The sequence below is a fragment of the Motacilla alba genome, chromosome 1A, assembly GCF_015832195.1.
Source record: "Motacilla alba alba isolate MOTALB_02 chromosome 1A, Motacilla_alba_V1.0_pri, whole genome shotgun sequence".
Taxonomy (NCBI): domain Eukaryota; kingdom Metazoa; phylum Chordata; class Aves; order Passeriformes; family Motacillidae; genus Motacilla; species Motacilla alba.
This window is the reverse complement of record NC_052031.1, coordinates 44,272,677-44,299,676: the sequence shown is the minus strand read 5'-3', so window position 1 is coordinate 44,299,676 and position 27,000 is coordinate 44,272,677. Positions and strand designations below refer to the sequence as shown.

The 27,000-nt window shown below is 41.7% G+C and overlaps 1 protein-coding gene across 8 annotated transcripts; it reads left to right on the top strand.

The window, feature by feature from the left end:
• Nucleotides 1–6,249: 6,249 nt before the first annotated feature.
• On the top strand, nucleotides 6,250–26,570 carry USP44 (ubiquitin specific peptidase 44). Of its 8 annotated transcripts, XM_038153198.1 has the most exons (7): nucleotides 6,711–6,766; nucleotides 11,974–12,918; nucleotides 13,225–13,482; nucleotides 21,526–21,724; nucleotides 22,195–22,303; nucleotides 23,073–23,278; nucleotides 23,665–26,570. In XM_038153198.1, exons 2-7 carry the CDS (start codon nucleotides 12,055–12,057, stop codon nucleotides 23,862–23,864), a joined length of 1,836 nt encoding a protein of 611 aa, XP_038009126.1. In that variant the 5' UTR covers nucleotides 6,711–6,766; nucleotides 11,974–12,054; the 3' UTR covers nucleotides 23,865–26,570. The 8 variants fall into 8 exon arrangements, with proteins under 8 accessions (XP_038009124.1, XP_038009126.1, XP_038009123.1 ...); XM_038153196.1 differs by lacking the exon at nucleotides 6,711–6,766 and adding an exon at nucleotides 6,250–6,524 and having other exon boundaries at nucleotides 11,974–13,482; XM_038153195.1 differs by having other exon boundaries at nucleotides 11,974–13,482; nucleotides 22,225–22,303.
• Nucleotides 26,571–27,000: the final 430 nt, after the last annotated feature.

Sequence of the window (27,000 nt, the reverse complement as noted above, 5' to 3'; positions counted from 1 at the left end):
CGATGGGAGATCCATAGCAAATCTTAGGGCAGAACCTGCTACACAAAAGACGTGTTAAAGACAGAAGCACTGTCATGCAGAACAAGCTCTTAGAGTAGAAGAAAAGGACTCAGCATTTGGCCAAGGAGAGGGGTCATGCACTAAGGGTGCTTTGTATTCTGGGAAGGACGTGGGACGATGACTCTCTAGGCTCATGGGGAGCAAAGGCAGAGGAATATAGGATTCAGGGAAAGCGAAAATACAAGAGATTCTGAGCGCTCTCTCATCTGGCAGCCAAATCCACCATATGAAGGTTTCTGCAGAGGAGAGCACTCATCTTTCCTTCTTATTGATAGGAATGCAACACTGCCCTTGAATCAAGATTAATTGGAGCAACATTCCTTTGTCTGTTAACCCCACCATAACTAAGAAATCTTCTGCTGCTCAAAGTCCGTTCAAATCTATGTATAACTAAATATCCATCATGTGGTATGCTCCTAGGGCAGGACCCAGTGGAGCAGGTGAAGAAAATATTGACAAAGGTGTGTTCACCAGTATATTTTGGATTCATAGTCATAAGGGATAACTCCTGAGTCTGAAAATTAAAAATGTTTCACCTTGTACACTTGTTTTCACAAGAAGTAGTGGGAAGATTTGATTTATATAATTCTGTTCCATTTAATTCTACCTCTTGACACTTCCTGTGCATTTTTAGCTGTTTTCTATGAAAGATTGGCAGAAACAGGACCTGTCTGATTACTTTTAGTAACAATATTTGTATTAGAGTTTGAACTCAGAAGCTCACCAGCACCACAAGGAGAACAAGCCAAATAGTTAATAATGAAAAGGAACCTTACAGTCTCAGAACTTTCAATTAAAATCAACAGCACATGCCTAAACAACTGTTTGCTAAATGTTCATTTCTATTTCAAGCTTTTTAAAAATGAGAAATACTAAGCAAAAAACCAACCAAACAAAAACCCCCCAACAAAACAAAACAAAAAACCCCAAAAAACCAAAAAAACAACACCCCAAAAAAACTACCCTAAAAAGTCATTAAGTATCTTCTTGTTCTTAACATTGTTAATAGGCCTTCAAAGCCCTGAGTCCAAATACTTTTATACTGTTTAACCACTTTACCCATGGAAACAGGTTTGACTGCATTTATCTGGCAAAGCCAATGTGAAGAAGTAAAGGGAAATCAAATGCGAGGAAGAGGGATTGAATGAGTATAGCATTAACCTTGCCAATGACACTTTTCACTCAAATCAGTATTAAAGTTAGTATTTTCTGTTTTCTTTCTACTTATGAAGGAAAGTATAAAAAGTCTTGAAAAGTTTTCTGATGATTTGTAATGTCATATGTGCACTTTACAACTTTTGTTTTGCTTTCAAATCTGAAGATTATTTGAAAGCTCAGGAATCATCACAAACTTTCACCCCATTTTTGAAAAATGCATCTTGGCAAAATACATTTGTGTTTGGACCCAGTTGAAGTTTGATGAAACGAGTAGGGGTGGGATCTAGTGCATCGGCAGACACCCAAACACAAGTATCCCTACCCAGGCTAGTGCGGGGCTCAATTGCCTAAGGATAAGTAAGGTACCTGTCACCCCTGAGGCATCTGGGTTGGGGAGAGGTGCCCAGGCCCACAGGCAGCTCCAGAAAGATTTGGTTCTTCTCAGACTCTCCCTCATGCCAGTCAGCCTCCAAGAATGCCTTTGGTGCCCAGAGGTATCTACAGAGCCTATATTTAAGCAACTAAGCATGTCTGCGTTCCTGCTACAGGCAGTGGAGATCCAGGGCTTTATGCAGTTTGCCTACATGATGGCACCTAAAGCAGTGTGAGAACCCATAAGGTTCTGAGACATCTGCCCAGAGCCAGCAGATATGGCACAGGACATATGGGAACTGATGCATTTCCAGAAGGATACCCACAGACCAGGAAGGACATCCCACAGCCTCTCAAGTGGCACTTGATGTTCACAGAATTAAACGAGCTCTTTGTGAGTGGATTCAAAGGAGATTGCATTCTAGAGATTCATTGAAGCAGCCATCAGCTCCCTGCTTAGGGTCAGCCTAAGCAGAGCTGCAGTGCTCAGTTCAGCACCAGTACCATTTGAGAAGTCACAGGTCAGCCCCTCTTGTCTCCAGCTGCCTCTCCAGAAGGGCGTTACAGTCCTGCAGGTCACATCCCAGGTGGGCCAGTCCTGGTTGAACATCTCACACCACAGAAGTACCTCAGGTATATCCTACACAAGTTCCCCTAGCCCTATTGGGAATTAAAACACTTAGAGCTCATATGTAGACACCAACATGTACGAGTCTTTATCTTGAACTGAACTGCAGCACAAAAGCTTCACAGGTGCTGGAGAAAATCCTGTTATTTTCAGGGTTACACACAGAATTTTTCTTTGAGCCCTCAATCTGTTTATAGATAAACTGAAGGTTTGTTTTTTTTTTTTTTTTGTATCAATAAACATGGCAACACAACAAATTCACACTGCAGATGTTGCATGAAGGTAAGCATGCAAATGTTCCCCAAAGAGGCAAATACTGGTGCATATGTGTATTGAGCTTTGAGATATATTTTCCAAGATTTACTTTTCTTTTGCGCTGTTTTAAAATGTTCCCACTGTTTTGGAAAAAAAAAAAAACAACAACCACTTTTCTATTTATCATCAATGGCTGAACTAGAAAGCATTAAGTTGCTCATATTACCATATCTAAATCTGTGATTTATCATTTCCCTATTGTCACCTATTTTCTGTGCCTCAGACATGCAATTAACTCCATGTAGTCAGGCCCATCTGCTAACATCTACACAGGACATGACTGCACTCTTGTAAAAGCAACAGAAGAAATTTCCTGATCACCAAGAGTGCCTTGAGCTTCAGGGAAGCCGGCTGGCTCTACAGGAGGAGAGCAGCTTGACCTGAAGACAGTTCCTGGTGCAAGCAGTGCGGGTGCAGGCAGAGCGAGAGCAGAGCAGTGACCTCACATCCGAGCACCGTGGCTGCTGGGACGACATCGCACCCTGCAAGCACGGGGACATCCACGGGCACCGCTCCTAACTGGGGAGCTGCAAACAGGTAAAAGTGCTCACACCAGCGAGGGCAAAAGATGACTCCGTGTTTGTTTAAAGCTTGTTTTCCTTTCTTTAGCTTATGTAAGATTTGATCTCTTTCCTTTTTCACCAGTTTTGATCATTCAAACGCTAAAACCAGACCCAAACCTAGTGGAGTAAAAGACACCTGGTATCACATCAACTCTTTTCAGATAGACCCAGGAGACTTGGTTAGCCTACCACTTAGTGTTCTTGAATATCAAAAGCTATTACTATTTTATAATTACATTTATATTTGCCAAAAATTTGACATTTTATACATTAGCAAAAGTTTAGATGCCTCACTTGGAATAATAGCTTATGATGCTTCCTTCTGTCAAATGCACTAAGTAAATATTTTTTCAGTTGTATTAATGCAATAGTTGTATATAATTCTAGCAACCATTTAAAAACACTTTAAAACTATTTGCTATATTGGAACATTTTAACATTAAGTCAGAGGTTGTGTTTCAGTTAGTGGTGGTTTTCCCCTCCAGAGATTGTTTTCACACATCATAGGAGGTTACTTACTGCTTTTAGGAATTCATTACATTTGCTTGCCTCTTGACAATATATTCTGTATCTGTCATCCATTTTTATAAATGCCCAATGAATTTTAAATTAAACTACACTTGGGAAATCAATTTCAGTCTGTCTCAATGGATCACAACACTCTAGCTGTAATGTCTGGGTGGTGGAAATGACTTGAGTCTAAGTAATGTCTCTAAGGCTCAGGAATTCTCTGATCAGCCTTGAATGTTTTTAAGGTGGATGTTAGAGGAATAAATACATAACTCAGAGAAAGGTTAAAGGATGGTGAAAAATTTTAAGCGGGATGTCACTAAAGGCACACAGGAAGCAGAGAAGATATGGTAAGAGCAGCATATAGCAATTCAGTGATTTACTTGTTATGCCAAAGCCAAATCCCAGCTCCAAATCAATGTTTTGCAATGGATTAGCCAATGTGGCAGGAACGGAGATTGATGTCTGCCGTAAACCTGTAAGAATATGAAACGTGCTTAGTGAATATCAGCTAAAATGTTGTCCATTAACACAGGGAAGCCACACACGAACATGAAAATTAAAAAAAAATACTAACTTTATTCTGTGTTAAATCAGATACTTGCAGAGACAGCAGAGACATGGCAAGTCTCTGTAATCACGGAACAGGCTTTGGATGTATAGGCACTATTTGATGAAAGAGAAAGGGGTCTTAGAGAGATGATAAGACTACAAAATTTCAAATTGCCATAAATAAAAACGATTTCTGGAGGATCTTAATCACTTTGGAAATAGCTGCTTAAAGTAGCCATTTAGGATATAAAGGGAGCTGGTGACAAGGCCTCAGGCTGTGTCTGAGTGAGCTGGGAGTGGGGGTAAGTATGTGCATAGCTGAGAGCCACCATTTCTCATTTGCATTGCTGGCCTCAGCCTTCCTGTGAGCAGCACAGATCAAAGTCTCCACAGGATGCTTAGGAAAAACAGGATTTGGGATTCTTTCTCAGTGCCTTGGATGGTAATGCCCTGAGCCTCACCTATACTTCATTCACCTGGAAAACGTGGACAAGACCTCCAAGGTGTGTGGAGGCATCAGGACCTTGGACTCCTCCTCTGGAGGCTCCCGGAGCTGAGGAGCCCTGGTGAGAGCAGCCTGCAAAGGTAGCTGAAGAGGTCGCAGTAGGGATGGCGAGTCAGTCTGGTCTGGACAGCAGATCCAACATCCCCTTAACCAACGCACAGGCATGCACACAGAACTGGATTGAGATCCTGACAGTGAGAAGAGTGTAATAGGATTCCTAGCAAGAAAAAGCATGGGAGGGTTAGTTTGCCAACCATGACTCAAGAAGAAACTGCTGGAGTTAAAGATGAAGATAGGAACTTGACAAAATAGTTATTTGAAAATCGTTAAAGTTATCTTCAAACATCTAATAGGGATATGCAAATGCGTGGAATTACTAAGCATGAACAATTCCAATAAATATTTTGATTAGGCAACAGTATTTCTCACTTTAAAGTGAGACTGAAACAGATTTGAAGCCTGGTGACTTTATCTGTATATATTTTTTATGAGATTCTGAAAGCAGCATGATAGAGTGACTCTGCAGACAAATGGAATTGTGCCTCTTGGCCACATCCTGCTAATACCATCTCAGCAGCCTCATCAGAAACAGAAAGAATGGGAATGCACTACTGGAGCAGAATTGAGGCAACCAGGGCCTATAGATTTAAACGTTTAAACTGAAACACATTTTCTCTGATGACACAACTAGAAACACAGAAACAGATGTTGCAAGATTTTGATGCTGTCATGAAAACATCCTAATGCATAACGGATCCAAAACAAGAAGGGGGGGTGGGTCTGAAATGCTCACACTCTGCATCAAACCACTGCTTGTTTATTGTGACTAAGCAGCAACTCACACATCACAACTACGTTTTGCAATGGCCAGAAGCACTGCACACTGACTTTCTGAGCAGGTTCACATAAACCACAAGCCAGCCTGCTCCAGTATGGATGCAGAAAGTGATGCTGCCCAGTCGTGGCGGGGCAGGGGGGTGGGTTCACCAGATTCCTCGTGCCCCAAACACAGCCTGCCCGTACACAGGACGGAGCAGAAGGCATGCACAAGTGCAAATTAATTCAGAGCCGGCAGAACTGGAAAGCAGCTAAAAACAGTTGGCTACACTTCAGAAACTTTAGTTCTAAAAGTATCACTGTAAAGAAGCGTCAAATTTAAAAACCAGCACATCTGCAGGACGTGAGTTTACAAGTCTTTGCCAATTTAAGTTCCTGTAATGAAACCTGAAACTGAAAAAGTACTCAATACATGGGTAACAAGGACCTGATAAGAGACTGGGTTTTATCACGTGAGCAGCCTTGCAGAAGTTTCCACAAACAACGCGCACAGAGATTTGATATGAAGGAGTTTCATGGGCTGGGATCTCCGGTACGGTGTGTGACTGTCGCGTCCAGGCAGCGCCCAGGCCGGAGATGGCTCCTGGTGGCACCTGCGAGCTGGGGAGCCGCCGGGCGAGGCCTGGGGCGCAGGGCGGTGCTCAGCCCACGGAGCTCCCGCTGTGCTGGGCTCGGACAAGGATGAAGCCACCGATGACAAATCACGGGGGAAAACGTAGGAAGTAAATCTGAACACTCACTCCTGGGGGGCCTAAAAATCCGCTGCTTCCCGGCAGGGTACGGACCCAGTCGGGGCAAACAGGTGCCCCGCGGGCACGGCCCGGGGCAGCGGCAGCTCCTCGGCACTCCAGGAACTGGCCCCCGGCGCTTCCCACCGGGCTTCCCGCGTCCGGCCCCGCGGGACCGGCCCGCTCGGCCCGGCGGGCGGGGGAGGCCGGGGGAGGTGGGAGGAGACGTGGGAAGGACTTCGGTTGCCACTACAAATCTGGTGACAGACGCGCCGCCGGCACATGGCGATGGGCAGGTGGGTGCGGGGCGGCGGCAGGGCCCGGGGCGGCCGCGGGGGTGCGGGCGGTGGACGAGTGCGGGGATGTTCGTGGCACTCCGCCGCCACCGCCGCGCGTTTCCCCGCGGGCCCCCGCCGCGCTGCCGGTGCGGGCGGGGGTGTGGGGCGGGCGGGGGCGGCCCCGCGCGGCACTGACGTCGCGGAGGGGCCGCTCCGAGGCGGCGGCGGCTCGGGGCGCCCAAGATGGCGGCGGGTGAAGGGTGCGTGCGGGACCGGCGGGCGGGAGCGGCAGCGGCGCGGCGGCGTTGCCAGCCCGCTCGGGGCCGGCCTGCGGGGAGCAGGTGCCCGGCGGAGGGGAGCGCGGGGCGGGAGACACCGGTGCCTTTGCCTCGGGGAGGGACGGTAGCGGCGGCGCGCTGTTTGCGGAGGGACACCTGGGGAGGAGGTGCTCGTTGTCGCGGGGGCGAGCCGGGCACGGCACGGCACGGGATCGGAGGAGCGGGACCCTGGGACCGGCCAACCCAGCCGGCCAGCAGGGGTTCTGCCGCCTTCCCGCCGCGCTCGGTGTGTGGCGGGGAACCCCTGCATGGGGCCCGCTGTCGCACGCGTCCCTGAGGGGCCGGGAGGACGTCGAGGTGAGGGAGAGCGCGGGGAGGATCGGAGGGCGGCGGCGAGCAGGGCCCGCTGCTCTCGGCTCTTGCCTGTTGCGGCCGGAGGCGAAGTCGCGCCATGTCGCGGAGCGCCGGACCTTCTGCGGGAACGGCCCCGCGGCACCGAGCCCTGGGCCAGCCCTGCAGGGGTGTCTGTACGTGCAGGGGCTGTCAGAGCTGGAGCTGTCAGAGCAGTCGGAGATGCTCGTTTATCTAAACGAGGTGAACTGTCAAGTGTAACTTCAGATCAGTAAGAAGTGCCGTGTTTTTGGTGCCTGTGTCAAAGTGCTTCAATCTGTGGTGTTTGTTTATCGTCAAGTCTCCACTGCAGGAAACGCGCGGTTATTTGCAGTAGTAGACATCGAATGTAAAGCTGTACCGCTGTCTGTGGTGTCCTGGGCTAAATGGCCGCTTCTAGGCAGCACACTGGGTGTACATTCTTTAGCTGGTTAAAAAAAAAAAAAGAAAAAAAGAAAAAAAAATTAAATGGCACATCTCCAAGGAAGGGAGACTGGGGGGTTTCTTGTCAAAGGCTGTTCTGTAAGAAATCGGAAATAATTCACAAATTTTCTTTTTGAAGTGCTGCTTTGATTTCGAGTCTAAATTGTTACGCCTGCAGGACTGTACTGCAGCTGGAAGGTACGCACATAAGTGTTTCGTTGAGTTGTTTTCTTAAAGAAAACTCGGTTGAAAAAGCAGTGAAGCACTACATCTGCCTCCTGGTTACTGAATTTGTTATCTAGAACTTTGAGTTGTTTAAGTACCCATGATTCCTGCGTTTTCCGATATTCAGCAGGTACTCTGAACCTGATGAGAATCAGCTGGCAAACAGTCATCTGCTTTAAAAGCCAGAATATAAATGGGGCACAAAAGCACACACACGTGTGCATATAATTGTAAAATTCTGTACTGCATTTCTAGTCTAATGTTGGAGACTTCTCATTTACGTGTCAGGCAATTAATTACACAAGTAGTGACTAAGGGTAAAATTCAGCCTTTTGTTTATAGCTATGTTTTATAAATTTAGTTGTGAAAATCACCCTTAAATTGTTGAAATCTTGATTTTTTTTTCATGTAGCAGAAATGGTTGAAAACCATCAATTTTCATGACTTCTAGGTTGGTTTTGGCATCAAGTGCTTTTTCAGCTCATTAATTACCCAAAAATGTACATTTTGTCAGCCTTTCTTGAGTGGAACAAAAGGAATTAACGTGTCAGTAAGGCTGAAATATGGTCCAATAAAAAAAAATCCTTTTTCATATATCTTTGTTTCTAGCTTGTGAAACTTTGGTGCAAGAAAAAACTTCTGTGTATCTCTCTGTTTCCAGACAACTTAATGCTTTCAACAGTACTATTCTATATGCTAGTAGTTGTTATTTTGCTTACTGCTTCAGCTCAGGTCTGTGCTAAGAACACAGAGGGGGGCTTGATCTCTGAAGTGCTGGTCAACTAATTCAAAGTTTCTTTGTGTGTGTGCACAGAACTGAACCTCAGGAGAGAAGAATGCAGAAACTAGGGCTGAATAACTTCCTTTAGGGAATTTTAACATCGGTGCATTAGATTGTACTGTTTTATTCCAGCTGTAGTTTTCAGATGTGGGATTGAGTATGCAGTATTTTTCCTGTTTCTTCCATCATTGTCACTTCACTCCTGTTTTTTACCCTGAGATCTTTTGCCAAGTTTTGGTTCTAAGGTACCGTTTTTAAATGTTGTGGGTTGATGCAGTCTCAGTACTTCAAACATTCATTATGTCAGTGTGCTGCTTGACATTCATCTCAAGTTTTCTTGGTCTCACTTTTGTACTCTAAGCTTTTTTTTGCAGTGTTTTCAGATGTTGCTGTCTTTTTGACCAAACTGCATTTTGATTTCTTCACTTTTTTTTCAAAGAAAGACTTCTCCCATGCTAAGATGTTTCCTCCCCCCTCCCCCTTCCACCCTGTCTCTTTTCTCCTCACATCGACGTAGGTGGGAAAATGTCATGCTGGCTTGGTTGCTGCTGGGGGAGCTGGGGCTTTAGGTTTTCCCCTTCGAGGTGCTGATCTTGCGCTTTCGTGGAATTGTGCTGCTTTTGCATGAAGAGCTTGAATGTGCAGTCCTGATTTACACAGTGGCTGTCCAGAAATCAGTGGACTGGTTTTGTTCTCAGTCCAATATCTGCTTACACTGAGGCATGTAAGCAGTTTTAGTCTTGAGAATGTTTGTAAAAGTGTGAAAAAATAATCTGCTCATATAGCATTAAAAGGAAGGAAAAATAAGGCACAGGGCTTACGTAGTGGCTTTAACAAACCTAGAAAGAATTGACCCCTCAGAGTGCTCTGACTGACAGCATTGCTGTGTGTGACAGCCCTGTGGGAAGGCAGGGTTTAGTCTTCTTTTCTGGTCTGCTGGACAGGACTGTTACTAATATGTTAGAATCTATATATGTTAGCCCAAAACCACAAATCCCTTAAAATTCTCTATACCGTGTTTAATTATTGCAGCACACTTTACACACATATTACTATCCTGAATTTTATCAGTGTCACAAAAATTCCCCTTTGCTGTGGAGAAGAGGTTGTCAGACTAGAAGACATGAGATAATGCTGATGTCTTATTCATAAAGACAGATAAAAAGCAAACTTACTGTGTGCAATTATTTGTAAAATAATCTAATGAGCAGCCTGCAGATAAGATTGCCTTTTAGAAGGAATGAATGTTAAGGATGTAAGCGAGATGAAAGAGTTAAACAAGCCGTTATTTTGTGATCTGTTGATGATAGCACACAGGAGATCTCAACCTCCCCTATTTCCCTGTGGCTGGTACTTGGTCTGGGGGCTGCTGGATGGCTCCCCAGAAGTCGTGGTGCCTGAAATTCTTTGGTGCAGTCAGTATGGACTGGAAACAACTCTTGGCCAGAATGAGTGAGAGATGAATAGGGGCATGTAAAACTGTGTACAATTTTTTAGTTTCTCTACAGCTGGCTCAAGCTTTTCTTCGTTACAGAATGAATTCTACACAACACATGTGATGATGGGTGCTGATTATGTGCTTAGAGACTTATTACAGCTCTCATGTTGGTATTTGTATTGTAACATTTTAAAAGGCACTAGCAATGGGCCAATTAACCAAACAAAGCCATTTTTGGGTGAATCCTTTAACGACAGTTTTTATCAAAGTACGAGATGACAATTAGAACTTCTTTTCTAACCATCTGCTATCTTTTACTTGTTTCCCTTCCTTAGTGGTGTCATGTTGTTGTACATTAGGATTCCCTCTAGCTAATTCTTATTTTACACTAAACATCTGTTCTATATTGAGAAACCTATTCAGTTTTTCAGAACCGTGGAGACTGATAAATATTAGCATATTTAAGGCTAATAGCTGGAATACAGTTTTTTTGGTTCTATCCAGAGTTGTGTAAATCTCTCAGTGTTTTTGTAGTATGGTTTATTCACCTGTAAAGCATAGAATCCAGGACCTTTTTACTGTACAGCCTAAGCTGGGTCCAGAGCATGTATTTGTAATGGCAAACTCGTCTCACTTGGCATAGGCTGAATATTTGACAAAGCCTTGAACTCCTCCGGTGAATTAATTGTTTCATCTGGCAAGCAGTGTGCTTAGTGGTACTGGTGCTGTGTGCTCCTTGGCCCTTCTGGTCAGCAGTGTGGTGGCACAAATGCCCCAGATCAAATGTAATCATTTCCTGATGCATCACAGCACTGTTATCATTTATCTCTAGATGTTATATCTTAATGAGACAGGCAAAATGGTAAAAACAAGAATGAATCACTGTCTCTTTAATTTTTTGCTAATCAGAGACTGTCTGTTTTGGGGAAAATGCACCTTATAGGAAGAAGCAAAAAGAGCAGCTTTGAACAAATAAAGGCAACCATACAAACTTAATAAAAGATATAAGCCAGTGGTAGCCAGATTTTTAAATGAACTTTTGAAGAGCTGAATTAGAAAGTTTTTATAAAGTTTGTGGTAACTGATGTAGACGCCTCCTGGTATTTCTGTCTTAAGAAATCAAGTTCCACTTTGCTAAGTTACTCTTTCAGAGGTGTTAGGATGACGCGTTAAAATGTAGATATTTAAGATACTTTATTATAGAAATAGTATAATGGGGTTGACTGAGCACAAAGAAGCAGTGATTTAATTAAAGGTATGGATTAATTAAGGGCTTGAGTTGTATAAAGCCTCATTTGTCTGAACTGTTGGCACTGTGTAAACATAATAAATTTAAGTGAAATTTTCACTTCTGCACCTATATGCTTAGGGGTGGAATTAATAGGAGAATTTTGGAATCTCCGAATGGTTTGAGTTGCAAGGGACCATAAAGATCCTGTAGTCCTGTCCCCTGCTGTGCCGAGGGACCCTCCAATTAGATCCAGTTGTTTAAAGTCCAGTTCCACCCCCCCCCCCCCCCCCCCCCCCCCGGCTCTGAACAGTTCTAGGGATGGGGCATCTCCTGCTTCTCTGAACAGCATTTCCCACTCTAAGTGGGAACTCTGTAACAGCATCTTTTAACAAAACTAGTGGCCTTAATTAAAAAAAAAAAACGAACCAGGCCTAAAGTGTAGCTAGTGTGCTTCAGTCCTGAGACACAAAGCACTGGGAATGTAAACAGTGGTATGCAGTCAATTTAGTGTGAATGTGGAACTGCTGTTGAAGGTGTTGAGTATGTATGTGGCTCCATGTGACTGATTTCTTTCATGTGTTTGGTGGGACTCAGCTGGATGATGATAGTGATCTTCATCTTAATATGAATTTGGTACACTGACTCCTGTGAAAGGGATACGGTTGGGTATTTATGAACTATAACTTTCTTTTTTTTTTTAGTTGCAGATTGAAATATCATGGGCAGAAAATAGTTTGGATGATGTGTTTTGCCAGCATATTTCTGCAATTTCAGTTTTAACGATGGATAAGTGTAAGCACGTAGGACGTCTGCGACTGGCCCAGGATCACTCCATTCTCAATCCTCAGAAATGGCATTGCATGGACTGCAATACTACGGAATCCGTGTGGGCGTGCCTCAGCTGCTCGCACGTGGCGTGTGGAAGATACATCGAAGAGCATGCACTAAAGCACTTTCAGGAGAGCGGCCACCCAGTGGCCTTGGAAGTTAACGAGCTGTATGTTTTCTGCTATCTCTGCGACGATTATGTTCTCAATGACAACGCAACCGGTGACTTAAAGCTCTTGCGGAGTACGTTGAGTGCAATCAAGAGTCAAAACTATGAGTGCACCACTCGAAGTGGGAGGACTTTGCGTTCTATGGGTACCAGTGATGATTCCTACCTTGCTCACGGTGGTGCCCAAGCCACGCTTCGGAACGAAGACAGGATGTTCACGGCTCTCTGGCACCGACGGCGTGCGGTCCTGGGCAAAGTATTCAGATCGTGGCTTGAGTTGACACCTACTGGAAAAAGGATTTTGGAAGAAGAAAGACGTCAAGAAGAAGCAGAGCTAAAAAAGGATAAAGCTAGGAAGAGGAGACAAGAACGAAAGCGTGAGTTGAAAGCAGAGATGGAAAAGATGCCTCCGAGAAAGAGCAGTCGTTTACAAAATCAGATTAGAATGTCCTCAAAACCAGAACCCTGCCCTCAAAAAACATCACAGAACATGGAATTTTTGGCAGAGTTGAAAGAAACATATACCTCAGAAGAACTGAGATTGAAAAAAATAAGTGACTCTCCAATTAAACGAAGGCCTACAGTGACTCCTGGAGTAACAGGACTGAGAAATCTGGGAAACACATGCTATATGAATTCTGTCCTGCAGGTATTAAGTCACTTACTTATTTTTCGAGAATGCTTTTTAAAGCTTGATCTCAACCAAACTCAGGAACTGCTGGCAACAGCAACCAATGGTAAAACAAGATCTTCATCCAAACACCTGTCAATAGCTGCCTCAACATTACACGTGAATGAGAACCAAGAGAAAGTAAAGGGATCATATTCTGTGAGGCGGCCTAGTTTATCCTCTGGATTAAGTGGAGGAGCATCAAAAAGTATGGAACTTATTCAGCCCAGGGAGCCCAGTTCAAAGCATATTTCTCTCTGTCATGAGTTGCATACTCTATTTCAGGTTATGTGGTCTGGCAAATGGGCCCTGGTGTCTCCTTTTGCCATGCTTCATTCTGTGTGGAGACTAATTCCAGCCTTCAGAGGGTATGCCCAGCAAGATGCTCAGGAATTTCTCTGTGAACTTTTGGATAAAGTACAGCAGGAACTGGAGACTACGGGGACCAGATACCCAGCTCTCATCCCTGCTTCTCAAAGAAAACTTATAAAGCAGGTTTTGAATGTGGTTAACAACATTTTTCATGGACAGTTATTAAGTCAGGTATGTTTTATGATTACTTTTTTTAAGGTGTTTGATGATTTATAGTTCTAGATTTACTCTAGTCAGTCAGGGATGGACATACTTCAAAGGTTTATATATTTATAACTGTTGATGGTGAGGATATATTACACAGCTTCAGAAGAAATATTACACAGTTTGAATAGAAGCTGCCCTGTAGCCTTCCCGCTACCAAAAACAAGGCCAGTCAAACCCAATACACCTGTTAATCATGAAAGTCTTACATTTGTTATTTTAAAACACATCTTTCCACCTACTGAGAAATACTTGTATTTGCTGTTAAGCACCAACTCATTTGAAGGAATGAAGAATTTACAATTTCAAGTATCTGGCTTATCACTATAGTGCTACTAGATAAAAGGTGTTAAGGAAGGTTAATCTAGTGTAAGTAGAAACTGATTAGGTAATGGATGTCAAACAAGGTATTATTTCACTAAATAGCTTGAATTTGAGATTGATTACCAGTGAGTAATTGCATGTCATGATTTTATGTACAGAAATACTAATACTTCTTTTCTGTTGCCACACAAAGATACAGGAGGCTCTGTCAACACAGGAACCAAATTTATGGGGTGGAGGCAATGGTGGTTCTCCTTCTTTCTGCATGACTCCTTTTTTTTCCCTACTTCTCAGCTCCTTGTTATGTATTTCAGTGTGTTTACTGCTGTTATGCATATCCCAACAGTGTGTATAAATGTCTGAATACTGACTGAACAAACAAATGCTTGTTTCTGTGGAATTAATCTAAAAACTAACCACATTGCAGCAGGAACAGAAGTTGGGAAGTTCTTGGCTCCTGAAATGGATCTGTAGTATACAAGAACATGTTAACTGAGGGAGTGTGGAAACATTTGAGAGATGAATATTGTGTGTAAAGAAAAGGCTTAATACAAAAATGTCTGTTCCTGGTATTCTGACTATTTGATTGGTTATTTAATGTTTTAATATGTAAAACTGGAAATCCAAGTTTTTTTTGACTAAGATAGGATTGTTTTCTGCTACGACCCCTGTAAACTTCATAGGAAGGTAACAAGGTTGTTTGCAGCATATGTCAGCCCTCAATCATTTTAGGTTTTGTGAAGCTACTGGTAACTGTTAGATCTATCAATAAAACTGGATCACCAGCTACCTTCTGCCTGGCCCAGAGTAGGAGCAGGTGTTCCTTTCCTTGGGTACTAGATATCTTGTATCAGTGTTGCACAACTGTAAGTGTTTAGTGTATTATGTCATTAAAGAGTTTTTTGTTTGAAAATTCCATTTCTCTCCAAAATAGCAATTTTGCCAGCAAAATAAGGTTATTTTTTTAGGAATAGTGACAAGGTTTGTTGTGTTGCTAACCTCCTTACAGGATTCAATGCCTTAGTAAGAATTTTCCAGGCTCTAAAGACATAGCATCATTTCAGTAATAAGTACTTCCACGAATTTTTAGCTTCATATGGAGAGGTTTGTGACTAGAAACCCTCCCACCTTCCTGAGACCAGGAGAGGAGTAGTGAGAATTCACTAATGAGTAAACTAAAACAAAACCAACACAAAACAAAAACTTCTCACTTCCACGCTATTGAGTAAACCAGAAAGGGAATTGGGCAGTTTTGAGGTATCCTCTGACTTCTGTGACTATATACAGCTCTTACTGCAGCTGCTCCATGTCCGTGTGCAGAATACAGCCTTGATCAACTCAAGAATGCCTGAAGTGAGAGGAGCAAGAAGAAGAGTGTTGAGTCTGTTATCTAGTAATTTCTCCCTGGCTCATTAGGCAGTTCCCACGGACTGTTCAACACTTTACCCCTCCCAGTGTTCCCTTTGTCTTTTGCCACTGCTTTTTGTTTTTTTAGTTTAGTCTTCATTTGTGGTTTTGAACATGATAAATATTATAAGGAAAAGGTAAGCCCTGAAGATTTATATTCCTTGTAAAAATATATTCGGGTCATCTTAATGATTTAGTCCCTGGTGTTTGCACATGGAAAGATGAACTCTAAAAACTCTGTTAGGCAATTATTTTCCTTTCCTCAGTTAGATTCCTACATCATGATTTCACTAGGCGTTTGTCAGAACTGCTTTAATGAAGTTAACAGAAAAAGCAAGAAAACACCCATGCAGGGCTGGAAAAAACCCCCAAACTTGTTGCTTTGTCATTGCATCTTGGACCGTGTTACCTCTTTAAAGCAGTGAGCGTATGGTTAGTCCTTACAGGCTTAACTTTATCTACCTACAAGATAAAGTAAAACTGTGATAAACATAGTAATAAAAATAATGTGACAGTATTACAGTTTCTCGTTAGAAGATAATTGGAGCTGTTCCCAGCTGCCCTTAATAAAAATAAGACGGGTTTTTTTTCTGGTGTGTTAAGTTACATCTTACTTCATTGAAAAAGGGGAGTTGGGAAGCATGTTTCTGTGTGCAGTTGCCTTCCATTTTAGAACCCCTAAAACATTACCATACTTACTGGCCCTTTGTACACATAAGTTCAAGATACTTGATTCTGTGAGATACTCAAGTGCCATGAAGTCAATCTTCCTGACTTTCAAACCCCAGGAATACTATGGACTACTCATGATAAAGAACACAGACGATCCCTTACGGTGCTGATAAGCTGTGTGTTTACTTAGGTATCACATTACTTTCACATGTGCAGCTCAACTTTTCCCCCCTTCTTCTAGTTCTAATTTAACTTGAAGGGAAGTTGTAATCCTGAGTTTGCCATCAGTCTGTTGCTATTGAAGTGCTGCCTGTTTCAGCACTAACTGGATTTAGGATCTAAGATTAAGAAAGCAGAGAACTGAGTGTTTGAGAATCTGGTGCTTTTTGATAACTAGATAGAGAATTAACTAGATAACTAGATCTTGTGCTTTTTGATAACTAGGTAACTAGACAGGTAACTAGATAACTAGATCTTGTGCTTTTTGATAACTAGAAAAAGTTTTGGGTGATGTCAAAACAGTTGAATATTTTGTATGAGGTAGTTGTTTATGTTTTGCTATTTTCTCTGCTGATTTAAAGTAAATTTTCTTCATCTGCTGCTTCAAATATTTTACTAATTTATGGAGTACTAAACTAGGTAATGGGTAACTCCAGGAATAGCACGAGCAAATTGCCTCTGGTTTTTTATTTTATATTTATTCTAATAGTTGTTTTAGGATTTCAGCTTTTTACTTTGCAGTACTGTGAAACTGCAATACCTGGTACATCTAAGAGAAGTAAAGATCTGCACTGTAGGTGCAAAACCCTTCCCCTCTGCTTTGTCTTCGCGTGCTATTGTTCCTGCAGCAATTGGAAAGTGGCTCATACCTCTCAAGCCCATTGGGACTCTGAGGAGATCCCAATATGTCTGTTAAAACCCTAGCTGTATTCACTCCCTCGGTGCTTGTACTCTTGTGGAAGGTACTTACTGTCTCCTGCCCTCAGTCCTTCAATGGCAAAGGAGAAACTACTGTGCTGGGAACTCATGTGGCAGTGGTAAACTGACCCGCACTGGCTCACAGATCTCTAAAGTACACTTCAAGAGCTCAAGTATGTTAGATGTTGTCTCTTTTTAAATGGTACCAACTAAATAGCACAGCATGCAACAATTTTTAAAGTATCTTTATTTCGACTTTGTCCATATTAAGCAATGAAGGGGGACAGGTGTGTTTCTAAAAATCCAGAAATTGAAATAACAGATTTTATTGTGTGCCACAGGTAGTCAGAAATCATATGAGCAGAAATTCTTGTGCAAGGATAAAATCCACCTTGAGCTTCCTTCTCTGGGCTGAACAGTCTCATCTCTCTCAGCATTTCCTCATATGTCAGATATGTCCAAGGCCTTTCATCATCTTCCTGGCCCTTTGCTGGACTCAGTCCAGTATATCCGTGTCTCCCTTTTTTCTGAGCACTGGGCCCAGCACTTCAGCTGTGTGGGAGCTGAGGAGAGGGCAGGGATCACCTGCGTGCACCTGCTGGTGATGCTCTGCAGAATGCAGCTCCAGAGGCTGTTGGCCTCCTTTGCCATAAGGGCACGTCTGTGGCTCCTGGACAGCTTCTCCCCCAGGTCCTTCTCTTCCCACCCAGCCTGTAGTGGTGTCTGGGTGATTCCTGCCCAGGAGCAGGACGTGGTGTTTCCTTTTGTGGAGCTGCATAACGGCCCTGTCCTGTTCCCCCTGGGCGGCAGTGCCCCCAGCCAGCCTTACCAGCCACTCCTCCTGCTTTGTGCCATCAATCAGAAAAATTGGCTCAAGTATTTCTTATAGCAATGCCTGGTAGGATCTAGCTTCTGATACCTCTAGGCATGCTTAAAACTTCCTAAGCAGTTTGATTGCTTCCTGATCATTTTTAAGATGGAATCTGATCAAAATGCTTCCCCCTGCTCCTGCTCAGCACGGCAGAATAACAGTGTGCAGTGATCAGAGAAATGAATATGCCAGGTCCGAAGGAGTGAAATAGGTTCTAACCAGTGTAGTATGTCAACTATTCTTGAAGCATATTTCAGGACTGATTGTCTGAGAAAAGGGGAAATGGGATTTTGAGTTGTTTGAAAGCTTTCAGTTTGGGAGGAGTATGCTGTGAGTTGGAGTTAGGGGGAGAATGCTGAGGGTGATCTGTGTACTGCTGGGTGTTAAGTCTCCCACTGAATACACTGTTAGAAAGAAAAGAACTTTGGGCAGGTAATGGGATGATTTGCACTTAAACCAGTTGATGTCATGTATACTGATTTCTGTATTTTGGTGTTAGTCTTTTTATGTTTAGCCTGACCTACAAAATGGTTGTCAAGTTGTTTTCCAACGTGATGAAAGTAACATTTTAAATTAATCTATAAGAGTCCTTTGAATCACTGACTGCAGTTACCTGTGGTTATGCTTTATGTTATTCTGCTAAATAGATAAAGATCATTTTGAGGATACTGTATGCTTTTCACTACAAAGTTCAATTGAGTTTTTTTTATGCTGACTGTCATATGAATTCTGTATTTTAGCTGTATTCCAGATACTCCCTTCAATGTCAATTACTTTCCTGTGCAAAAATTGAATTACTAATCATTATATATATGTCTCATCTAGTGAAAGCACAAAAATAGGACTGGCTATTTTACTCTTCTTAAAAATGACAAAGGAAAAAATAGAGTTGGGCAGAGGTGGTTAAGAGTTTTCTTTCTTCTATGCAAGCACAGGGAACATAGGCAAAACAGTTGATGATGAAGTTGGCTTTTTCTGCAGCAATATGTTAACTATGTTCTTTGGCTGCATTTGCACTGAATGCCATCCAGGGCAGTGGCTGTCCGTCACGTTATTGTGGCCACAATGATGCTTGTCTGAGTAGTCTCCGTGCTTAGCTTGAATCAAGCAATTTGATCCAGCTCTTTTCAGTCTGGCCTTTGGCCCACGATTGAATACTAAGCTTTAACCAAACAATTGTATTAGTACCCGTGTTTCAAGGCATGAGAGGGTGGTCAGGGCAGAACATAAGGTAGAGATTTCAGATTAGTTAAAATTTGTGATTTACTTTGCTCTAGTGTGAACTTTTCATTTGCTTTGCTATAAATGACAGCATAAAAGCTTCTTATAATAGCAATTCTGAATTACAAAGGGAAGGTGGAATCAAACTCTGAATTTATAAATTATAATCATAAAGATAGACATCACTATTAATCAGATTGCTAGAGCAGACTCCCCCATTACTGTTGTGCATACTTATACTATACAAAATTACACTGGACAAATGCATAAAGTTTTTGTCCTTTGAGTTCACGTTTGGGGTTCGTTTTGTGTTTTATAAAATCTCAACCAGCTTTTGAACAGTTCTTACAATTTCTGCCCCTCTCATGGAGAAAGAAAATCTGGGTTGCACTGTGTGAATGATAATGGAGTTTGAGATAAAGGAGTCCCATTTAGGACAGAAAGAAGAGTGATGGGAATGTCATGAAGCCAATGCCAGTGGACAGGCCCGTGCAGATGAATTCCACAGAAGGCTGGGAATCCTCCTGCTTTTTGAGTAAGCCAGTTGGTTGGTAAGCCCAGGCCTGGCGAAGAGAAACACTTCCACCCGTGTTGCAGCCGTGCTTGGCTGTCCTTTCCCGCCGCATCCAGGAGCAGCGAGCGCACAGGGGCTGATGGGGCTGGGTGCTCTTGCCCGGCTGTGTGGGGTTAGCGCTGTCGGCAGCTACAGAAACCCCAGAGTTTAACTCTGCTGCAGTGAGGACTGGCTTGGATTTGAGGAAATAAGTGCAGCTGTCTATCAGTACTGGGTTTTGTCCCCACAAATCAGCTTTGCTCACAGTTGCGTGATGAGATGAGAAACAGATTTATTGCATCTGTTTGTGTTGTTCAGATTTTTTGACTGGTAAAAACTGGAAGCTGGGTCTATTATTCATGTCTTTTTCCCTGGGGTAGTACTCCTTAGCTAGTTGGGAAAGAAGATTTTAACCTAAATTATTAACATAATACACTAAATTTAAAACCTCAAAATGTGTTAAAATTATCTGTATTGGGAGTCACGTGTGTTCTACATCCTGAGCTCCTTAATCTTAACTGCATTCATGCGCAACAAGTTCTTGCGTAACTCATCAATTAAATAAACTTCTGGCTCAACAAAATTACCCATTTGTACAGCAGAAATGTATTGGTCATTCTGGGATTAAGCTGGAGTGTGATTGAACTGTGGCCAAACATACCATTTTGTCTCCCATGTCTAGATTTCAGCTCTGAATTACTAATAATTTGTGGCTTTGAAACGTTGCCAGATGTTAGCACTTGCAAAAGATGCTCCTGCCAGTGTAAATTAAAACAGAAGAATCTCCTCTTTTCTGCCATGTAAGTTTTGAAGTTTTGTTTTCCAATAACAAGGCAGTGGCATTTTCATCTTAGAACTTAATGCAGTTAACATCTTTCCTAACTGTACTGCTGAATGTTCATGCTGGAACACAAATCCACATGTTCCCTCTGTGGCCAATGCAGAGATGGTGAATAAGCTGTTGCAGCTACAAGAACACCTGGGAGGAAGATACCATGAGGTGACAGATAGGGCCTGATATAAATGGTCATGAAATACCAAAGCAGGGTGAATAATTACCTAACAGCAAGCCTTCAGAGGAAAACAAAGCATCTGAACAAAACTGAGTGTACTTTCACACTTGTGTAGGCTTACTAACCAAACTGAAGGGAGCTACACCAAATTTATCTAGAACAGCCACAGTATAAAGGGGTCCCTGCGAAATAACAATCTTTGCATGTCACATCAATTTTTATTTCTTTATTACTATGTCTTTGCATTAATTGTTCTGAACAACTTGTGGTATTTTCCTAAATAGGAAGCATGCAACACCTAATGTGTCTTTCCAGCTTAGAAGAGCTACTGCTTTTAACTTATTTTCCTAAGTATTGAATGTTTTAATAAATTAATTGTCTCCTGCCTGTAGTATCTGCATTTTCCAGGTTGACTCACTTCACTTCTTTACATTTTATTTATGTTGTCTTACTGCTTGTCCTTTCCCTAGTGTGACGATGGATCCACTTACTGAAAGAAGAAATAAATTATTTTTACCTGTTAATTTTTCTTTGAAGAAGTGTGCTTCCTAATCCAGGCTTCCCTGGAAGACTTACAAAGTAAGAAGGATATGACTTTAAAATCCCCAGCTGTTCCTTTTTTTTTTGTTTTCTTTTGTGTGTGTGTGTGTGTGATTTTGATTTATTTTGATTTATTTTTAAATTAACCTGTATTATAATTTCTCATATAAATTTTCCTTTTTGAGAAAAGACTCCTGAGACTTCACCAGCTGCTTTCTTTTGGACAGTCCCAGACAGAACATTTTGACACTGTTTTTGTTTCTCAGTAACACATAGGAACACTTACTTGTTTGTGATAACGGTTTTGGACATGCTGCTTCAGAGAAAAGAAATTAGGTGTATCATCTCTGTTGTTAAATGACTTTGTCTTGTCTTGGGTTACCCTTGGTTATCTCTAGGAAAAATAATCTCTTTCTAGAGCTATGTCATGGTACATGTTTAGCTAAGTCCATTTTTGAGTGTAAGCAGCTGGTGAAATGTCTTTTTTACAGGTTACATGTCTTGCCTGTGACAATAAATCAAATACCATAGAACCTTTCTGGGACCTGTCCCTGGAGTTTCCCGAGAGGTATCACTGCAATGGCAAGGAGATGTCGTCTCAGTATCCATGTCTGCTGACAGAAATGCTGGCCAAGTTTACAGAAACTGAAGCTTTGGAAGGAAAGATATATGCATGTGATCAGTGCAACAGTGAGTAAAGGCAGTATGTACTCATGCATACATTCTCTGTGTAAAATATAAACTGACAGTGCAAGTATAGGAGTCTTAAAAGTATATTGCAAACAAAGGCCTTCTTCTTTTGTCCTGCTGTGGTCACTTGAGAGCTATTACTTGCCCCCTAGAAGATTAAATTGTTCAAAAGATGTTTTGAAGTGTGATGCTTCATTTAGATACAGTCTCATGACACACTAATGGGGTTTCTAGTACTCTCAGCTGAAGAAGCCATCACCTTTTTAAATTAAGGTGACTAATGTGACCACAAGTGGTTTTTACTTGCATCATAAAAGAATCATTTGCAAAATGGCTCTCAGAGTGTATCCTTTTGAAGAAGGCACGTACCATAAATATTTAGGTCCACACAAATTCTGTGGATAAATCTTAGACTGACATACAAGGCTGTTACCAAGATTTGTATTGTGTAACTGTGTGTTTGACCTCAGCAAAACGAAGGAAGTTTTCTTCTAAACCAGTTATACTCACAGAAGCTCAGAAGCAGCTTATGGTGTGTCGACTACCTCAGGTTCTCAGATTACACCTTAAACGGTTTAGGTAAGTAGTACCACAGCAAAAATGTTGCAAACTGACAGAGTCAGTCTTACTCTACCATTGCTTAGGATCAATGTTTTTCAGCATCAGTTTCATTTCCCTTTACTGGTATGGGGAGAAATAGTTACTAGAAACTTCTTTTCCTTGTTCACTTGAAACACCAGTAAGATACAAGTTTAAGCTTTTAACCTTTTGGATTTCAGTATTTGCTACTTCAGTACCAAAATTATTTTATCCTTGTTTTCGGTCAAAACTTACTAACCTTGCTCTGAACTCTATTGGTAAAAATTAATCTTGTGGTAGAGTAGGATGCTCATAATCACTAATGCACAAACCTGGACTCTATTCAGTGGAAGTCTCAGATAACCTTCCTCTATTCAAATACATAACTACATTAGAGTAGGGAAGTGGGCACTGCATCTCTGTGAACTCATAGCCCAACATCAGTACTGTCTGTCCCTCGTACAAAGGATACTGAAAATGAGATAGAATAAATGAGAAATACCAAGGAGTTGTAACAGGTGGGAAATACCTCCTACTCACCACTGCACAGATCTTAAGATAAATGTTTCAGAAGATGAGAACAGTAGGTACCATAGACACATTTAAAATGCCTTGAAATAAAGAAGTGAAAGAGGAAGCTTAGAAAACCCTAGCATTTATTTTGTGCACAGAATAATAGTGAAAATATTATGTTATGTTAAAACATAATTCAGAATGCTGTGCTCTTTCCTTAAGAAAACAAAAGTTTTCATTTGATTTAACTCTCCAGGTGGTCAGGACGCAATCACCGTGAGAAGATCGGTGTACATGTTAGTTTTGATCAAATGCTAAACATGGAGCCTTATTGCTGCAGGGAATCCCTCAAGTCTCTCCTGCCTGACTGCTTCATCTACGACTTGTCCGCTGTGGTAATGCATCACGGGAAAGGTTTTGGCTCAGGGCACTACACTGCCTACTGCTACAATTCTGAAGGAGGTAGGAACCAGCTGGGACATGAGCAGTGAGGGAGAAAGGTGTTCCTAATTCTAAACTGATACAGAGAGTGTCTTTTCTCAAAAGCAAAAGGGAATCAATTGTAGCTGATCTGCCTGAAATGAGAAGTGCAGCTCTGTAGACCAACAGTTCAGTTTTTGTATTGCCTTGTTAAACGTGTTCTAGCTATAAACTCTCTTGTAAATCTGAGGAAGCACACCTGGGCTTTTAAAACATTGAGGCAAATAAACCAGATCAACTGAAAGAGTTTACTATTTGTACACAACTCATTAAATAGGACCAAACACTAATTAATTATTAAATATGATGCAGTTACTTCAAATCAGTGTCCTGATGACTTTTTTTTCTGGTATATTACCTTATTGCAGGATTTTGGGTACACTGCAATGATTCGAAACTCAACATGTGCACTATGGAAGAAGTATGCAAGGCTCAAGCCTACATTTTGTTTTACAGCCAACGACTTACTCAGGCAAATGGACATGGTAGAGTCCCTTGTCCTAGCACAGCTGAAAGTCAGCAGCACACAGAATTAGCTGGCTGTTCCATGGACAACAGTAGCAGCTAATCCAAAGCCAGTTAACTGTGTGTATGGTAAAGGTTTAAATTGTCATAACTATGTATTTTTAAAAGGAAGTACAGTATTGTACTTTTTCAATGTTTATATAGTTTTGTATTAGTTGAAGTACTCTTTACAATGGTTAGCAAAAGTTTTTATTGACAATAAGTAACTTTCAAAGTACCTAGAATTTCAATACAGCTATTTTTTTAAAGAAGAGATTGCTATGTGCATTTAACTTTTACCTCAGGCTATTTTTTTAAGCTGGTTTTGTATTATGATAATATTTTTGAATTGGTTTAGAAAATTTACTTCAATGGGCAACTGATATTTGTCTGGTTAATTTTCTGTATATGCTTGTGTACATTTTATAGTATAGTTCTAATGATACCGTGATTCTTACTGTCTTGCAGGAATTGCTACTAGGTCTTAGAATATTGACATTCACCAGCAGGGAATGTTAAAACATGTCAGATAGTAACTGAATTTTTTGTAGGCAACTTTCTGTGAAATTATTTTGCAAGCTTGAATGGCTATACTAAAGATACATTGATAGAATTTCTTAAAATCTGAACTTGAGGAAATAGAGCATGAAGTTATTTTCATGTAAGTGTGTAAGAGGAGTGTTTAATAACACAAGAGTGTATCTTTATCAAGACTTGCATGTTTTAGCCTTAACAAACCTGACAACTTAAAACTCAAGTGCCAAATTCAAAGTAATTTAACAACCAGGGGCTTTTTTATTCCAAAAATTTAAAAAGTTTTCTTGAACAAACAAGTAAAAAACTCAATAACCACCCCCCAACAATAAAACCCCACTTACTCACCCCACTGTCACTGTTACAAGAGCATTAGCATCCCTTTTCTTGAATTGGGCCAGCTCACTTTAAGCTGCAGCAAGCATGGTCTGTGTCAGTCATCCCTGAACAAACAGCTGATGAGAAGCAGCTGCGAAGTTCGCATGAAAGCGTTCTCAGTCTGGTTTCATTCCCCACAACTGCTGTACCTTATACTACATGGTCCTACCACTAGCATTAACAGAACTGTGCAGCGAGGAGAATTTAACCAGCAGGAATTATCAATCCTCCACATGCAGTAGTTAATGCCAATTAAATTTTAGTTGTGAAGTTATTTTGTGTAAGGCCTATGCAAATTGTTACCTCATCTTCTGCAAAGTTTATACCTCAATAAAAATGCCTTGATATGGACAGAAAAGCGTGTGTGTACTGGAATCAATTCCTACATTATCATTACATTTTTTAAAATGATTTTTAGATTTTGTCTAACGGGAGTTGAGGCATTAACTGTACAACTGCTTTGGCCATCTGTCAGTGATTTAACAGCTGGTTTTGCTATCGTTTCTGTTTCTGAAAGATGCCATATTAGAACTAGCATATAGCAGCCTCAGATCTCAAACTTCTTGGTCTTGAGCTCATCTTAATTAAGTGTGCAAAACAGTTCATGTGTTGGTTTGGGGAATTTTTTAGTTGGTTGGGCTTTTTGTGGTTTTGTTATTGGGTTTTTTTTTTCTTTTTTCTTTTTTAACCAAAAAGCCACGTGCTGAAGCGAGTGATCTGACAAATGTACTTGTTATGGCTGTTCAGTCTTTCAAATACTTTCCTCTGCTGTCCTGGTGCTGAGGAAATGCATGCGATTTAAACACCTTTTTCTCCTTACAGGTAGTTCAGAAAATTTGCCTTTTAGGCTCCTGATACTTTTTCTTCTTCCAAGCACTTCTCTTAGGAGATCCATAGGGGTCTTCAGAGACTCAAGCATTAACAGAAGAGTCTGTCTTTGGTCATGTAGAGAGCAACTTGGCTGTGAAGAGTTAATTAGTCTCAATCATCACTATTAAGCACATACTCAAGCGCCTTAGAAGGAATCTTACCCTGCCATCTTTATAGAAGGATTGCCTAGGCTGTGCTTCCAGCTATTCCTCTGCATTGCAGCAAAGATTGCTAAGTCTCAAGGCTTTCTCTGAAAGACATCTTTAGCTCTGCAACAGCAAATCCAGCTTTCTTCCCATTGCTCCTCTTGGATAGAAGAAGAGAAGGGGAGGAGAAAGAGTCCTACTCCTCCTAACCAAGGCAGTGGGGAGGGTAGAGATGATTAGTGCCATCCACCACAAGGATAAGCTAATTCAAGTGCTCTTCTCTACAGCTCCTACTTCAGTTCTTAATATTTAACTAGTTCAGGTCGTAGCTCTTTAACCAGATGAAGGCTGTTGGCCTCTCTTGCCATAAGGGCGCGTTACTGGTTCATGGACAGCTTCTACCCCAGGTCCTTCTCGGGGCAGCTGCTTCCCAGCCAGCCTGTGATTCCTGCCCAGGAGCAGGAGTGGTGATTCCCGTGGTAGAGCTGCATGAGATTCCTCCTGTCTCATTTCCTGGGCCTGTCCTGCTCCCCTTGTGTGGCAGTGCCCCCAGCTGGCCTACCAGCCACTCCTCCGGCTTTGTGTCAGCTGCAAACTTGCTGAGCGGTCACAGGGATGTCACACACAGAGCAGCCTCACTTTAAACTGAAAAATAGTAACAGTTTCCAGTCCCAGGTGGTAATGGATTTATGCATCCTGACAGCACATGCCTTCGTTTTTCTCTAGTGGTACAGAAGACTTCTACAGAGCCCTCTCCCATTTAAGGAATCCAGAGATTTAGCCTTACTGAAAGGAGAAAAAAAAAAAAAAAAAGTAGTTTCAAAAACTGGGGACACAGGCACTTCCAAAACAACTAGGTAAAAAACTTACTGTTCATCTGAACTGCTGACCAGCCTACACAGCTTTTGGGTTTTTTTCCTAGAGCCCTGTACCTTTGTAAAAAAGGGAGATGCAAGCAGCAGTTGAAATGCAAAGTGAAGCTAAAATGAGTATGACTTTAAATTATAAGAGTTGAGTGCCTGTCATGGCAAAACACAAGTCAAAAATGATAAAAGAGCCACAGCAGAGTTGTCTTTTTTCTTTTGCTTTAAAAATACTGAAACACTCAAAATTATAAAACCAGAAAAGCCTCTTGAATCCTTGTAGAAAAAAAATAGTTATGCATAAATCTTAAAAAAATACAACCTGCTTCAGAGCGTGCCATGCTTTTGGCAAGCTACATGGTCTCTATCTCTAAACACACCTTTGTGAAAGTGTTTGGACTGAGGAAAA

Bases quoted from the DNA above. Each gene is read 5' to 3' on its own strand.
- USP44 (XM_038153196.1), top strand. From the start codon at position 12,055: ATGGATAAGTGTAAGCACGTAGGACGTCTGCGACTGGCCCAGGATCAC. The intron at 21,725-22,194 runs GTGAGTAAAGGC...GTTTGACCTCAG, and splicing joins TGCATGTGATCAGTGCAACA to CAAAACGAAGGAAGTTTTCT. The intron at 22,304-23,072 runs GTAAGTAGTACC...TTAACTCTCCAG, and splicing joins TTACACCTTAAACGGTTTAG to GTGGTCAGGACGCAATCACC.